We start from the raw sequence: 12500 nt of genomic DNA, 5'->3' as shown, positions 1-12500 counted from the left end.
TCAGAGAACAGGTAAACACACTCACGCTAAACCAGTGCTTAAAGGTGCAGTGTGTGATGTTTAGCGGCATCTAGTGGTGAGGTTGCGAATCGCACCCAACAGAAGTTAAGGTGGCCGACAGGAAGTGATGTCGTCGTCTGAGACAGCAGAGAGTAGCCAGTTAAACAATGAGGTTTCTTTACAAAGATTAAATTAGAAATTAGGTTTACTTAATTATTCAGTAAAATTATGTTATTGTGAATATTATTGTCACCTGTTCATCATTGTGTCAGTGTTTTATTCGCTGACTTTAGCTCGCTTCTTTACACGAAGAACAACATAGTGACGAAACGTGTTTGTCCGTTCAGGGCCACCGTAGAAACATGTGGATGTAAGCGGACCCGCGGTGTGTGTAGAGAGAAACGCCTCATTCTAAGCTAATAAAAGCATTACGCTTCATTACGTAAGGTCTTTATACACCACTGAAACAGTTCTGTATATGATATTGCATTTCTGTCAACAGATCCTCCTAAATATTACACACTGCACCTTTAAGGGCTGCGTGATTTGGGGGGGGAAATGTTGTGAGATTGCTTCCAGTGTGTTTGGGAAATGTCCCGCCACTCGCTATAAACGTGAGTTTAACACACCACTAACTCAACCAGGCCCCGCCCCTTTATCCTGCGTATGAATTATTTAAATTAGGAATATTGTGACATCATTCACTATCCTCCTGTCACGCCCAGCTCTGAGCCGCGACAAACGAGGGAGGCGACGAGAACAAAAGCGAATCAAAAAGTATTTATTAACAAAAACAAAGTTAATAATAAATAAACAACTCAAAACTAAATAAGAATTAACATCACTGCGAAAAATATTCTGCTCAGAACATCAGCGTAAATAAAGAATAAGCTACGAAATTAACACAAAATACACGCTCACAAATACACGCAGGCCTGCAAACATTAATTCCCAAACTAAACTAATACATGAAGCAAACGAATAATAAATAGTCTATAAAAAACAGTTTGAAAACCATCACTTTTTATAATTATAATCCCTCATTAATTTTTTTAAAGTTAGACATCAACCTCCTTACCATTCCTCAATCTATTCCTGAACAATAACAAGAAAAATCTAAATTATAAAATGTTTCTAAATTTTTTATTTTAAAAAGTGTATCGGGTCGCTAGCGGCCGGTGGGAAGTAATAGTGTAAGTATTTGTTTTTCTGCACAACAATAATTATAGTGCACTTCACCGTTGTTCCTCAAGGTGGCAGTGTCTTACACTCAATGATGATGATTATTACCGCAGGCATAACGCTAAAGAACACGAATATAAAGACCCAAATATGTAATAATGATTGCTGTAACGTTCATGCATTTAAGGGTTGAAGTCGAACTCGTTTACTGTAACCCAGAGGCTGAAACACTGGATCACGAGTGTGTAAATAAACACAGTTCTTCACTATGAAACATGCAGCGCATACACTTATGTAATTCAGTCACTGCCTTTGTAATTTGATAATCGCACTGAGAGACACATAAAAAATTCAGTTTTTTTGTGATTAATCATGCAGCCCGTAACTACTTACACAACCATTCTGGAGAATAACACTCTAAATGCTAAATGAAGTGTGCGTGTGTGTGTGTGTGTTTCAGGGAAACCTCAGCTGAGGAAAGTTCATCGAGGACAAACAGAATTCATCTGCAAATTCGCACCTGCACTGCAGTTACAATGCCAACACATACACACACGCTAAACACACACACACACACACACAAACATATACACACACTCACTCACACATGCACACACGCTAAACACACACACACACACTCACACATACACGCTAAACACACACTCACTCACACACACACGCTAAACACACACACAACCACACACTCCCTTACATACTCACACTCTCACACACACACACACACGCTAAACACACACACAACCACACACACACACACGCTAAACACACACACAACCACACACTCCCTTACATACTCACACTCTCACACACACACACACACGCTAAAACACACACTGATACGCACAACCAATGCAAAATGACTCAAATGCTGCTCAGTGTTTCATGTTTTAATGTTCTGCTGTTCTTGAGTGTTCATTGAATTATGCTTATTATAAAATAACAATTGTTTTTACACTAAATATTGTAACTTAAAACTCTTAATAAATTATATTTTATTCATTACGTTTGATTGATTTATAGATTTGAATGTCTTAAATAGTGATTCAGTTTGAAGTCTGTCACAACTAACCAATCACAGGGTAGCAAAGCATGTGGGGGCGGAGCTCCTACAGACGAGGCTCAGGGGGAGGAGCTCCTACAGATGAGCCTCAGGGGGCGGAGCTCCTATAGATGAGGCTCAGGGGGCGGAGCTCCTACAGATGAGGCTCAGGGGGCGGAGCTCCTACAGACGAGGCTCAGGGGGCGGAGCTCCTACAGGCGAGGCTCAGGGGGAGGAGCTCCTACAGACGAGGCTCAGGGGGCGGAGCTCCTACAGATGAGCCTCAGGGGGCGGAGCTCCTACAGATGAGGCTCAGAGGGCGGAGCTCCTACAGATGAGGCTCAGGGGGCGGAGCTCCTACAGATGAGGCTCAGGGGGCGGAGCTCCTATAGATTAGGCTCAGGGGGCGGAGCTCCTATAGATGAGGCTCAGGGGGGCGGAGCTCCTTCAGATGAGCTTCAGGGGGCGGAGCTCCTATAGATGAGGCTCAGAGGGCGGAGCTCCTATAGATGAGGCTCAGGGGGGGCGGAGCTCCTATAGATGAGGCTCAGGGGGCGGAGCTTCTATAGATGAGGCTCAGGGGGCGGACCTCCTGGAGATGAGCCTCAGGGGGGCAGAGCTCCCTATAGATGAGGATCAGGGGGCGGAGCTCCTACACATGAGCCTCAGGGGGCAGAGGTCCTACAGATGAGGCTCAGGGAGCGGAGCTCCTATAGATGAGGCTCAGGGGGCGGAGCTCCTATAGATGAGGCTCAGGGGGGCGGAGCTCCTATAGATGAGGCTCAGGGGGTGGAGCTCCATCCCACAGATGAGCCTCAGGGGGCGGAGCTCCTATAAATGAGGCTCAGGGGGCGGAGCTCCTACAGATGAGGCTCAGGGGGGCAGAGCTCCCTATAGATGAGGCTTGGGGTGGAGCTCCTATAGATGAGGCTCAGGGGGCGGACCTCCTAGAGATGAGCCTCAGGGGGGCGGAGCTCCTATAGATGAGGCTCAGGGGGCGGAGCTCCTATAGATGAGGCTCAGGGGGGCGGAGCTCCTACAGATGAGGCTCAGGGGGTGGAGCTCCTACACATGAGCCTCAGGGGGCAGAGCTCCCTATAGATGAGGATCAGGGGGCGGAGCTCCTACACATGAGCCTCAGGGGGCGGAGCTCTTATAGATGAGGCTTGGGGTGGAGCTCCTATAGATGAGGCTCAGGGGGCGGAGCTCTTATAGATGAGGCTTGGGGTGGAGCTCCTATAAATGAGGCTCAGGGGGCGGAGCTCCTACAGATGAGGCTCAGGGGGCAGAGCTCCCTATAGATGAGGCTTGGGGTGGAGCTCCTATAGATGAGGCTCAGGGGGCGGACCTCCTAGAGATGAGCCTCAGGGGGGCGGAGCTCCTATAGATGAGGCTCAGGGGGCGGAGCTCCTATAGATGAGGCTCAGGGGGGCGGAGCTCCTACAGATGAGGCTCAGGGGGTGGAGCTCCTACACATGAGCCTCAGGGGGCAGAGCTCCCTATAGATGAGGATCAGGGGGCGGAGCTCCTACATATGAGCCTCAGGGGGCGGAGCTCCTACAGATGAGGCTCAGGGGGCGGAGCTCTTATAGATGAGGCTCAGGGGGCGGAGCTCCCACAGATGAGCCTCAGGGGGCGGAGCTCCTATAAATGAGGCTCAGGGGGCGGAGCTCCTACAGATGAGGCTCAGGGGGGCAGAGCTCCCTATAGATAAGGCTCAGGGGGCGGAGCTCCTACAGATGAGGCTCAGGGGGGCAGAGCTCCCTATAGATGAGGCTCAGGGGGCGGAGCTCCTATAGATGAGGCTCAGGGGGCGGAGCTCTACAGATGAGGCTCAGGGGCGGAGCTCCTATAGATGAGGCTCAGGGGGCGGAGCTCTACAGACATGCAGACGGTCATTGATCACACTGGCAGCAGGACAGAAGGTATGTCACACATTACATGATCAGTAGAGGATCATTTCACTCTTAATGCGATCATTATGTTCCTGTTATCTCTGTAAAGCTGTTTTGAAACAATCTGTATTGTAAAAAGCGCTATATAAATAAAGGTGACTTGACTTCATTGATGATTGATCACGTCATAACGCTTGAGCTTGTGTGAGTTCAGCTTTCGGTCAGGTTTTTGCACGTGTTGGTTTGTGTTTTTGGAGATTTTAAAACTCCTCACGTCGTGTCACCGTGTTTAAAAGTTAATGTTTAATATTGTGAGATTTATGATCTGGTAATGTCAGTTACGCATGTTAATATTGTTCATTTTAACGGCTCTTATCAAACACACACTTCTGTCTCTAGCAGATGTGTGTGTGTGTGTGTGTGTGTGTGTGTGTGTGTGTGTCCTTGGCTCTGTGTGTGTGTGTGTTTGCTATAGAAATCGATATGGGCAGCAGGAGAGTAAATAAGGCTTCAACAGGAGACGAGCTCCTCTGAAGAAGCTTCTGTGGTGTGTGTATTAATGTTGCTGGTGTGTAACTGGTATTAGCACTGGTTTCGGTTAGAGATTGTGAAGTGTGTGTTTGTACTGGTCTCATGAACTCCACACTGGTTATTCTGGATAAACGAATGCAGAGATTCCCAAACATTTTTATTTGTCGAATCCCTTTGAGTTGAAATACTGAGAATCGAATGAGTCCAACTGAGAATTTTAGTTAATATTAATATAATTTAACACACTCGCATGTTCACGGTTCTCTGATGTGATGGTCACATGACATGCAGATAAATAAATATTTTCATCTGTTTTAGTAAGTGTTTTTTATTTATTTATATTGTATTTATTTCAGTAAATCTATTTCTCTTTCTTTATTTGTTTCTATTTTAATATTGTTTTTAATATATTTTAATTTGACATTTTTATGATTTAATTATTAATAAAGTGTTGTATTTTGATTTATTTTATTAATCATTTATAATTTGACATTTGTATTTCTTTAATATTTAGAATTATTTCATTTTAAAATCATTTAATGATTTTATACATTTTAATAAGTTCTATTTTGGTGTTTTTATTTTTAAATCATTTTATTTATTTAATTTTAATTTAATTATTTTTTAAATTATTTATTCTATTTAAAATGTTATGATTTAATCAATGTTAATAAATGTTTTATTTTTATTTGCTTTATTTTAAAATCATTTATTTGTTTTACTTTGACATTATGATTTAATTAATTATCAGTACATTTACATTTATTTACATTTACATTTAGTCATTTAGCAGACGCTTTTGTCCAAAGCGACTTACAAACGAGGACTAAATTAAGCGAGTCATCATGAAGAGGCAAAAACATCGCAAGAAGTGCTCAACACACACAGTTCAGGCGTTGCTCAGAGTAGTATAAGCCCGATAAGCGAGGATTAAAGGAAAAGGAATATTATTATTATTATTATTTTAAAAAAAATTTTTTTATGAGGGTTAGTGCTCATGTAAGAGAAGGGGTTCCAGCTGTCTGAATGTTGTCAGGGATTCTGCGTTCCGGATGAGGATGGAGAGAGCATCACCAGCAGGGTACCGTGAATGAGAATGTTCTGGAGAGTGATTGTGTGGCTCTCTGTGATGGTGTCACGAGCCGATCGTAGGCTTCTGGTAGCCGTCGCTCATTGGCCGATCGCAGGCTTCTGGTAGCCGTCGCTCATTGGCCGATCGCAGGCTTCTGGTAGCCGTCGCCTGTTGGCCGATCGTAGGCTTCTGGTAGCCGTCGCTCGTTGGCCGATCGCGGGCTTCTGGTAGCCGTCGCCTGTTGGCCGATCGTAGGCTTCTGGTAGCCGTCGCTCGTTGGCCGATCGCGGGCTTCTGGTAGCCGTCGCTCATTGGCCGATCGCGGGCTTCTGGTAGCTGTCGCTCATTGGCCGATCGTAGGCTTCTGGTAGCCGTCGCTCGTTGGCCGATCGCGGGCTTCTGGTAGCCGTCGCCTGTTGGCCGATCGTAGGCTTCTGGTAGCCGTCGCTCGTTGGCCGATCGTAGGCTTCTGGTAGCCGTCGCTCATTGGCCGATCGCGGGCTTCTGGTAGCTGTCGCTCATTGGCCGATCGTAGGCTTCTGGTAGCCGTCGCTCGTTGGCCGATCGTAGGCTTCTGGTAGCCGTCGCTCGTTGGCCGATCGCGGGCTTCTGGTAGCCGTCGCTCGTTGGCCGATCGTAGGCTTCTGGTAGCCGTCGCTCGTTGGCCGATCGTAGGCTTCTGGTAGCCGTCGCTCGTTGGCCGATCGTAGGCTTCTGGTAGCTGTCGCTCGTTGGCCGATCGTAGGCTTCTGGTAGCCGTCGCTCGTTGGCCGATCGCGGGCTTCTGGTAGCCGTCGCTCGTTGGCCGATCGCAGGCTTCTGGTAGACGTCGCTCGTTGGCCGATCGTGGGCTTCTGGTAGCCGTCGCTCGTTGTCCGATCGTAGGCTTCTGGTAGACGTCGCTCGTTGGCCGATCGTAGGCTTCTGGTAGCCGTCGCTCATTGGCCGATCGTAGGCTTCTGGTAGCCGTCGCTCATTGGCCGATCGTAGGCTTCTGGTAGACGTCGCTCGTTGGCCGATCGTAGGCTTCTGGTAGCCGTCGCTCATTGGCCGATCGTAGGCTTCTGGTAGCCGTCGCTCATTGGCCGATCGTAGGCTTCTGGTAGCCGTCGCTCGTTGGCCGATCGCAGGCTTCTGGTAGCCGTCGCTCGTTGGCCGATCGTAGGCTTCTGGTAGCCGTCGCTCATTGGCCGATCGTAGGCTTCTGGTAGCCGTCGCTCGTTGGCCGATCGCAGGCTTCTGGTAGCCGTCGCTCGTTGGCCGATCGCGGGCTTCTGGTAGCCGTCGCTCGTTGGCCGATCGCAGGCTTCTGGTAGACGTCGCTCGTTGGCCGATCGTGGGCTTCTGGTAGCCGTCGCTCGTTGGCCGATCGTAGGCTTCTGGTAGCCGTCGCTCGTTGGCCGATCGTAGGCTTCTGGTGGCCGATCGTAGGCTTCTGGTAGCCGTCGCTCATTGGCCGATCGTAGGCTTCTGGTAGCCTTCGCTCGTTGGCCGATCGCAGGCATCTGGTAGCCGTCGCTCGTTGGCCGATCGTAGGCTTCTGGTAGCAGTCGCTCATTGGCCGATCGTAGGCTTCTGGTAGCCGTCGCTCGTTGGCCGATCGCAGGCTTCTGGTAGACGTCGCTCTTTGACCGATCGCAGGCTTCTGGTAGACTTCGCCCATTGGCCGACCGTAGGCTTCTGGTAGCCGTCGCTCATTGGCCGATCGCAGGCTTCTGGTAGACTTCGCTCGTTGGCCGATCGTAGGCTTCTGGTAGCCGTCGCTCATTGGCCGATCGTAGGCTTCTGGTAGCCGTCGCTCATTGGCCGATCGTAGGCTTCTGGTAGCCGTCGTTCATTGGCCGATCGTAGGCTTCTGGTAGCCGTCGCTCGTTGGCCGATCGTAGGCTTCTGGTAGCCGTCGCTCATTGGCCGATCGTAGGCTTCTGGTAGCCGTCGCTCATTGGCCGATCGTAGGCTTCTGGTAGCCGTCGCTCATTGGCCGATCGTAGGCTTCTGGTAGCCGTCGCTCATTGGCCGATCGTAGGCTTCTGGTAGCCGTCGTTGTTGGCCGATCGCAGGCTTCTGGTAGACGTCGTTGTTGGCCGATCGCAGGCTTCTGGTAGCCGTCGCTCATTGGCCGATCGTAGGCTTCTGGTAGCCGTCGTTGTTGGCCGATCGCAGGCTTCTGGTAGACGTCGCTCGTTGGCCGATCGTAGGCTTCTGGTAGCCGTCGCTCGTTGGCCGATCGTAGGCTTCTGGTGGCCGATCGTAGGCTTCTGGTAGCCGTCGCTCATTGGCCGATCGTAGGCTTCTGGTAGCCTTCGCTCGTTGGCCGATCGCAGGCATCTGGTAGCCGTCGCTCGTTGGCCGATCGTAGGCTTCTGGTAGCAGTCGCTCATTGGCCGATCGTAGGCTTCTGGTAGCCGTCGCTCGTTGGCCGATCGCAGGCTTCTGGTAGACGTCGCTCTTTGACCGATCGCAGGCTTCTGGTAGACTTCGCCCGTTGGCCGACCGTAGGCTTCTGGTAGCCGTCGCTCATTGGCCGATCGCAGGCTTCTGGTAGACTTCGCTCGTTGGCCGATCGTAGGCTTCTGGTAGCCGTCGCTCATTGGCCGATCGTAGGCTTCTGGTAGCCGTCGCTCATTGGCCGATCGTAGGCTTCTGGTAGCCGTCGTTCATTGGCCGATCGTAGGCTTCTGGTAGCCGTCGCTCGTTGGCCGATCGTAGGCTTCTGGTAGCCGTCGCTCATTGGCCGATCGTAGGCTTCTGGTAGCCGTCGCTCATTGGCCGATCGTAGGCTTCTGGTAGCCGTCGCTCATTGGCCGATCGTAGGCTTCTGGTAGCCGTCGCTCATTGGCCGATCGTAGGCTTCTGGTAGCCGTCGTTGTTGGCCGATCGCAGGCTTCTGGTAGCCGTCGTTGTTGGCCGATCGTAGGCTTCTGGTAGCCGTCGCTCGTTGGCCGACCGTAGGCTTCTGGTAGCCATCGCTCGTTGGCCGATCGCAGGCTTCTGGTAGCCGTCGCTCGTTGGCCGATCGCAGGCTTCTGGTAGCCGTCGCTCGTTGGCCGATCGTAGGCTTCTGGTAGCCGTCGCTCATTGGCCGATCGTAGGCTTCTGGTAGCCGTCGTTGTTGGCCGATCGTAGGCTTCTGGTAGCCGTCGTTGTTGGCCGATCGTAGGCTTCTGGTAGCCGTCGCTCGTTGGCCGACCGTAGGCTTCTGGTAGCCATCGCTCGTTGGCCGATCGCAGGCTTCTGGTAGCCGTCGCTCGTTGGCTGATCGTAGGCTTCTGGTAGCCGTCGCTCGTTGGCCGATCGTAGGCTTCTGGTAGCCATCGCTCGTTGGCCGACCGTAGGCTTCTGGTAGCCGTCGCTCGTTGGCCGATCGTAGGCTTCTGGTAGCCGTCGCTCATTGGCCGATCGTAGGCTTCTGGTAGCCGTCGTTGTTGGCCGATCGCAGGCTTCTGGTAGCCGTCGCTCGTTGGCCGATCGTAGGCTTCTGGTAGCCGTCGCTCGTTGGCCGATCGTAGGCTTCTGGTAGCCGTCGCTCGTTGGCCGATCGTAGGCTTCTGGTAGCCGTCGCTCGTTGGCCGATCGTGGCCTTCTGGTGGCCGATCGTAGGCTTCTGGTAGCCGTCGCTCATTGGCCGATCGTAGGCTTCTGGTAGCCGTCGCTCGTTGGCCGATCGTAGGCTTCTGGTAGCCGTCGCTCGTTGGCCGATCGTAGGCTTCTGGTAGCCGTCGCTCGTTGGCCGATCGTAGGCTTCTGGTGGCCGATCGTAGGCTTCTGGTAGCCGTCGCTCATTGGCCGATCGTAGGCTTCTGGTAGCCGTCGCTCGTTGGCCGATCGTAGGCTTCTGGTAGCCGTCGCTCGTTGGCCGATCGTAGGCTTCTGGTAGCCGTCGCTCGTTGGCCGATCGTAGGGTTCTGGTAGCCGTCGCTCATTGGCCGATCGTAGGCTTCTGGTAGCCGTCGCTCGTTGGCCGATCGTAGGCTTCTGGTAGCCGTCGCTCGTTGGCCGATCGTAGGCTTCTGGTGGCCGATCGTAGGCTTCTGGTAGCCGTCGCTCATTGGCCGATCGTAGGCTTCTGGTAGCCGTCGCTCGTTGGCCGATCGTAGGCTTCTGGTAGCCGTCGCTCGTTGGCCGATCGTAGGCTTCTGGTAGCCGTCGCTCGTTGGCCGATCGTAGGGTTCTGGTAGCCGTCGCTCATTGGCCGATCGTAGGCTTCTGGTAGCCGTCGCTCATTGGCCGATCGTAGGCTTCTGGTAGCCGTCGCTCATTGGCCGATCGTAGGCTTCTGGTAGCCGTCGTTGTTGGCCGATCGCAGGCTTCTGGTAGACGTCGTTGTTGGCCGATCGCAGGCTTCTGGTAGCCGTCGCTCGTTGGCCGATCGCAGGCTACTGGTAGCCGTCGCTCGTTGGCCGATCGTAGGCTTCTGGTAGCCGTCGCTCGTTGGCCGATCGTAGGCTTCTGGTAGCCGTCGCTCGTTGGCCGACCGTAGGCTTCTGGTAGCCGTCGCTCGTTGGCCGATCGTAGGCTTCTGGTAGCCGTCGCTCGTTGGCCGATCGTAGGCTTCTGGTGGCCGATCGTAGGCTTCTGGTAGCCGTCGCTCGTTGGCCGATCGCAGGCTTCTGGTAGACTTCGCTCGTTGGCCGATCGTAGGCTTCTGGTAGCCGTCGCTCATTGGCCGATCGTAGGCTTCTGGTAGCCGTCGCTCATTGGCCGATCGTAGGCTTCTGGTAGCCGTCGTTCATTGGCCGATCGTAGGCTTCTGGTAGCCGTCGCTCGTTGGCCGATCGTAGGCTTCTGGTAGCTGTCGCTCGTTGGCCGATCGCAGGCTTCTGGTAGCCGTCGCTCGTTGGCCGATCGTAGGCTTCTGGTAGCTGTCGCTCTTTGGCCGATCGTAGGCTTCTGGTAGCCGTCGCTCATTGGCCGATCGTAGGCTTCTGGTAGCCGTCGCTCGTTGGCCGATCGTAGGCTTCTGGTAGCCGTCGCTCGTTGGCCGATCGTAGGCTTCTGGTAGCCGTCGCTCGTTGGCCGATCGCAGGCTTCTGGTAGCCGTCGCTCGTTGGCCGATCGCAGGCTTCTGGTAGCCGTCGCTCGTTGGCCGATCGTAGGCTTCTGGTAGCCGTCGCTCGTTGGCCGATCGTAGGCTTCTGGTAGCCGTCACTCGTTGGCCGATCGTAGGCTTCTGGTAGCCGTCGCTCGTTGGCCGATCGTAGGCTTCTGGTAGCCGTCGCTCATTGGCCGATCGTAGGCTTCTGGTAGCCGTCGCTCATTGGCCGATCGTAGGCTTCTGGTAGACGTCGTTGTTGGCCGATCGCAGGCTTCTGGTAGCCGTCGCTCGTTGGCCGATCGTAGGCTTCTGGTAGCCGTCGCTCGTTGGCCGATCGTAGGCTTCTGGTAGCCGTCGCTCGTTGGCCGATCGTAGGCTTCTGGTAGCCGTCGCTCATTGGCCGATCGTAGGCTTCTGGTAGCCGTCGCTCGTTGGCCGATCGTAGGCTTCTGGTAGCCGTCGCTCGTTGGCCGATCGTAGGCTTCTGGTAGCCGTCGCTCATTGGCCGATCGTAGGCTTCTGGTAGCCGTCGCTCGTTGGCCGATCGTAGGCTTCTGGTAGCCGTCGCTCGTTGGCCGATCGTAGGCTTCTGGTAGCCGTCGCTCGTTGGCCGATCGTAGGCTTCTGGTAGCCGTCGCTCGTTGGCCGATCGTAGGCTTCTGGTAGCCGTCGCTCGTTGGCCGATCGTAGGCTTCTGGTAGCCGTCGCTCGTTGGCCGATCGCAGGCTTCTGGTAGCCGTCGCTCGTTGGCCGATCGCAGGCTTCTGGTAGCCGTCGCTCGTTGGCCGATCGTAGGCTTCTGGTAGCCGTCGCTCGTTGGCCGATCGTAGGCTTCTGGTAGCCGTCGCTCATTGGCCGATCGTAGGCTTCTGGTAGACGTCGTTGTTGGCCGATCGCAGGCTTCTGGTAGCCGTCGCTCGTTGGCCGATCGTAGGCTTCTGGTAGCCGTCGCTCGTTGGCCGATCGTAGGCTTCTGGTAGCCGTCGCTCGTTGGCCGATCGTAGGCTTCTGGTAGCCGTCGCTCATTGGCCGATCGTAGGCTTCTGGTATACGTCGTTGTTGGCCGATCGCAGGCTTCTGGTAGCCGTCGCTCGTTGGCCGATCGTAGGCTTCTGGTAGCCGTCGCTCATTGGCCGATCGTAGGCTTCTGGTAGCCGTCGCTCATTGGCCGATCGTAGGCTTCTGGTAGCCGTCGCTCATTGGCCGATCGTAGGCTTCTGGTAGCCGTCGCTCGTTGGCCGATCGTAGGCTTCTGGTAGCCGTCGCTCGTTGGCCGATCGTAGGCTTCTGGTAGCCGTCGCTCATTGGCCGATCGTAGGCTTCTGGTGGCCGATCGTAGGCTTCTGGTAGACGTCGTTGTTGGCCGATCGCAGGCTTCTGGTAGCCGTCGCTCGTTGGCCGATCGTAGGCTTCTGGTAGCCGTCGCTCATTGGCCGATCGTAGGCTTCTGGTAGCCGTCGCTCGTTGGCCGATCGTAGGCTTCTGGTAGCCGTCGCTCGTTGGCCGATCGTAGGGTTCTGGTAGCCGTCGCTCATTGGCCGATCGTAGGCTTCTGGTAGCCGTCGCTCATTGGCCGATCGTAGGCTTCTGGTAGCCGTCGCTCATTGGCCGATCGTAGGCTTCTGGTAGCCGTCGTTGTTGGCCGATCGCAGGCTTCTGGTAGACGTCGTTGTTGGCCGATCGCAGGCTTCTGGTAGCCGTCGCTCGTTGGCCGATCGCAGGCTACTG

The 12500-nt window shown here is 53.6% G+C and overlaps 2 protein-coding genes across 8 annotated transcripts in view; both read left to right on the top strand.

The window, feature by feature from the left end:
• Positions 1-1944, top strand: part of ctc1 (CTS telomere maintenance complex component 1) — a 31282-nt gene extending 29338 nt beyond the window's left edge. The window contains exons 22-23 of the mRNA XM_079848254.1: positions 1-11; positions 1643-1944. The exon at positions 1-11 is cut by the window's left edge and continues 104 nt beyond it. Coding sequence (XP_079704380.1) covers positions 1-11; positions 1643-1743 — 112 coding nt within the window. The 3' untranslated portion in view covers positions 1744-1944. The remainder of the gene's footprint in view (positions 12-1642) is intronic.
• A 2154-nt stretch (positions 1945-4098) lies between these two features.
• tfr2 (transferrin receptor 2) overlaps positions 4099-12500 on the top strand; it is a 33973-nt gene continuing 25571 nt past the window's right edge. Inside the window, exon 1 of one of the 7 annotated variants that reach the window (XM_079848274.1) lies at positions 4099-4164. The gene's annotated coding sequence lies outside the window, so the exon portion shown is untranslated. Of the gene's footprint in view, positions 4167-12500 lie in introns of all 7 variants that reach the window. The other 6 variants (XM_079848276.1, XM_079848275.1, XM_079848271.1 and 3 more) reach the window with 6 other exon arrangements.

This window comes from Squalius cephalus (assembly GCF_949319135.1).
Source record: "Squalius cephalus genome assembly, chromosome: 18".
NCBI classification, from domain to species: Eukaryota; Metazoa; Chordata; class Actinopteri; order Cypriniformes; family Leuciscidae; genus Squalius; species Squalius cephalus.
Note: the sequence above shows the minus strand (reverse complement) of the source record. Positions and strands in the feature narration are given on the sequence as shown.